Source organism: Guillardia theta (assembly GCF_000315625.1).
Source record: "Guillardia theta CCMP2712 unplaced genomic scaffold GUITHscaffold_86, whole genome shotgun sequence".
NCBI classification, from domain to species: domain Eukaryota; class Cryptophyceae; order Pyrenomonadales; family Geminigeraceae; genus Guillardia; species Guillardia theta.
In genome coordinates, this window is record NW_005434588.1 from 323,997 (window position 1) to 326,044 (window position 2,048).

The 2,048-nt window shown below is 55.1% G+C and overlaps 1 protein-coding gene across 1 annotated transcript in view; it reads left to right on the top strand.

The window, feature by feature from the left end:
• Window positions 1–1,026, top strand: part of GUITHDRAFT_115637 (hypothetical protein) — a gene marked incomplete at both ends in the record, with an annotated part of 3,233 nt that extends 2,207 nt beyond the window's left edge. The window contains 5 exons of the mRNA XM_005825220.1: window positions 14–176; window positions 479–545; window positions 734–789; window positions 841–896; window positions 947–1,026. Coding sequence (XP_005825277.1) covers window positions 14–176; window positions 479–545; window positions 734–789; window positions 841–896; window positions 947–1,026 — 422 coding nt within the window. The remainder of the gene's footprint in view (window positions 1–13; window positions 177–478; window positions 546–733; window positions 790–840; window positions 897–946) is intronic.
• Window positions 1,027–2,048: the final 1,022 nt, after the last annotated feature.

Sequence of the window (2,048 nt, forward strand, 5' to 3'; positions counted from 1 at the left end):
TTACCCCCCTCAGATCAGAAGCTGGCACGAGGTCAGACAGGCGCGCAGCATTTCATGAGGCCCCATGTGTCCATCCGATCTACCGCTGACAAGCAGGCTGATTCGACTCAAAGGTCGCGACTGAGGCCTTCGATGGCAGCAGAGTACTACATTCCCAGTGTTACGTCAACACAGAGGTCTGGAGAACATCCTGCAGCTCAGCTTCTTCAGGAATAGTAAGGATCATGGTCCTCCTCATGAATCATCCTCTTCTCTCTTTTTTTCTTCCTCCTCTTCCAAATCCCCGTCCCTTTTTCCTCTTCTTCGGGATCCCTTTCTTCTCCACTTATCCACAAAGTATCCTCCATCCTCCTTTTGCTCCTATCCTCCTCCTCCTGCACTCCTCCACCTTTCCTGTTCTTCCAACTCCCTCCTCGTTCCTCGTTCGTCTTCCTCTACCGCTTCTCCCCCCCCCCACGTGACTCTCCTCCCCTTCTAGGCAAGAAACTCCTACAACCCCGGAGGAGTTGGAGAGCCTGCAAGACAACCCTGGGCTCTCTCAGGAGGTGATGGTCCCATGTGCTTCTGCCCCAGCTGACCTCCACCTGATAGTCTGCGCATTTCCTTTGGAGCAGAGCGAGGTTCAACGGCTCCTCCTGCTCCCCTTGCTACTCCTTCCTTCTTTCCTGCCTGCCTGCCTGCCTTCCTTCCTCGTCGTCGTCGTCGTCGACCTGGCATGACATGAAACTGGCAGTTCATCTGCACGTGTGGAGACGACTGCACTTTGCGGATCTGGAACACAAACATCCGGTGGGTGAGGAGGTAGCGGAGGGAGCAGCAGCGTCATCGACGCGTATGCAGGAACCTCCACAGACTTGAGAACGGGAGGATAGCGGTCGCCGACATGGGCATCCCTGGTGACAAGGGACAAGGAGGTTTTCGATCCCACAGTCTCAAGTCCTGTCAGGCGTCTGCTGCGACGTCTCGTCCGACGGCAGGCTCGTCGCCGTCGGTGAAGCATGCTCCCTCGTCCTCGTTGGGTCGTGAGTTTGACTTGACTGCAAGGTCACCGGGGAGGACAGTTCACCGTGTGGGACTCGTCGACGGTCTCCATGCTCTCTCCCTCCCCCTCATCCTCCCATCAACACTTTCCCTGCTTGTCGTTCCCCTCCCTCCTCCCCCCTCCTCCTCCTCTTCCTCTTCCTCATCATCATCATCATCATCATCATCATCATCATCATCATCATCATCATCATCATCATCATCATCATCATCATCATCATCATCATCATCCTGCATGACGGACGGATGGTGCAGATGTTGTGCGTGCTTGAGCATGCAAGAAGCAATCGCTACATCACCATAATCAAGTTCTCGCCAGACTGCAGGTGAACCCACGATTGGAGGACTTGGAGGGAAATAGAGGACTGACTGGCTACTACTGCTACTACACAACTGTTACTACTACTGCTGCTGCTGCTGCTGCTGCTACTGAATTGCTGCTACTACACAACTACTTCTAATCCCTACTACTGGTGGTGGTACTGAACTGCTACTAATACTACTGGTGGTGGTGGTGTTGGTACTATTGCTCCTGCTCCTGCTCCTGCTCCTGCTCCTGCTCCTGCTCCTGCTCCTGCTCCTGCTCCTGCTCCTGCTCCTGCTCCTGCTACCACGGCTGCTGCTACTACTGACTCCAGGTACCTCCTGGTCGGGTCAAGAGAGGCCTCGCTGGTGATGTACGACGTGCGGTACAACTACAAGAAGGTCTCGGAGAACTCCTCAGCACACACCTCCGTCATCCTCTCCGCCGATTTCTCAACGGATGTCAAGTTGATTCTCCCTCTCCTCCTGCCAAGTCAAGTCGGTGACCCTGAGACGTCCAGGTACCTCAGGAGCGCCGATGCCGACGGCAACCTGATCTACCTAAGTGTCCCCGAGCTCAAGTCCAGCAGGCTCTCAGCTTTCGACCTGAGGGATCAGGCTTGGTTCACGCATGACTGTCACTTCGGATGGGACAAGCAGGGGTCAGAAAACCTCTCCTCCTCTCCTCTGAGGAGTACTGGGAA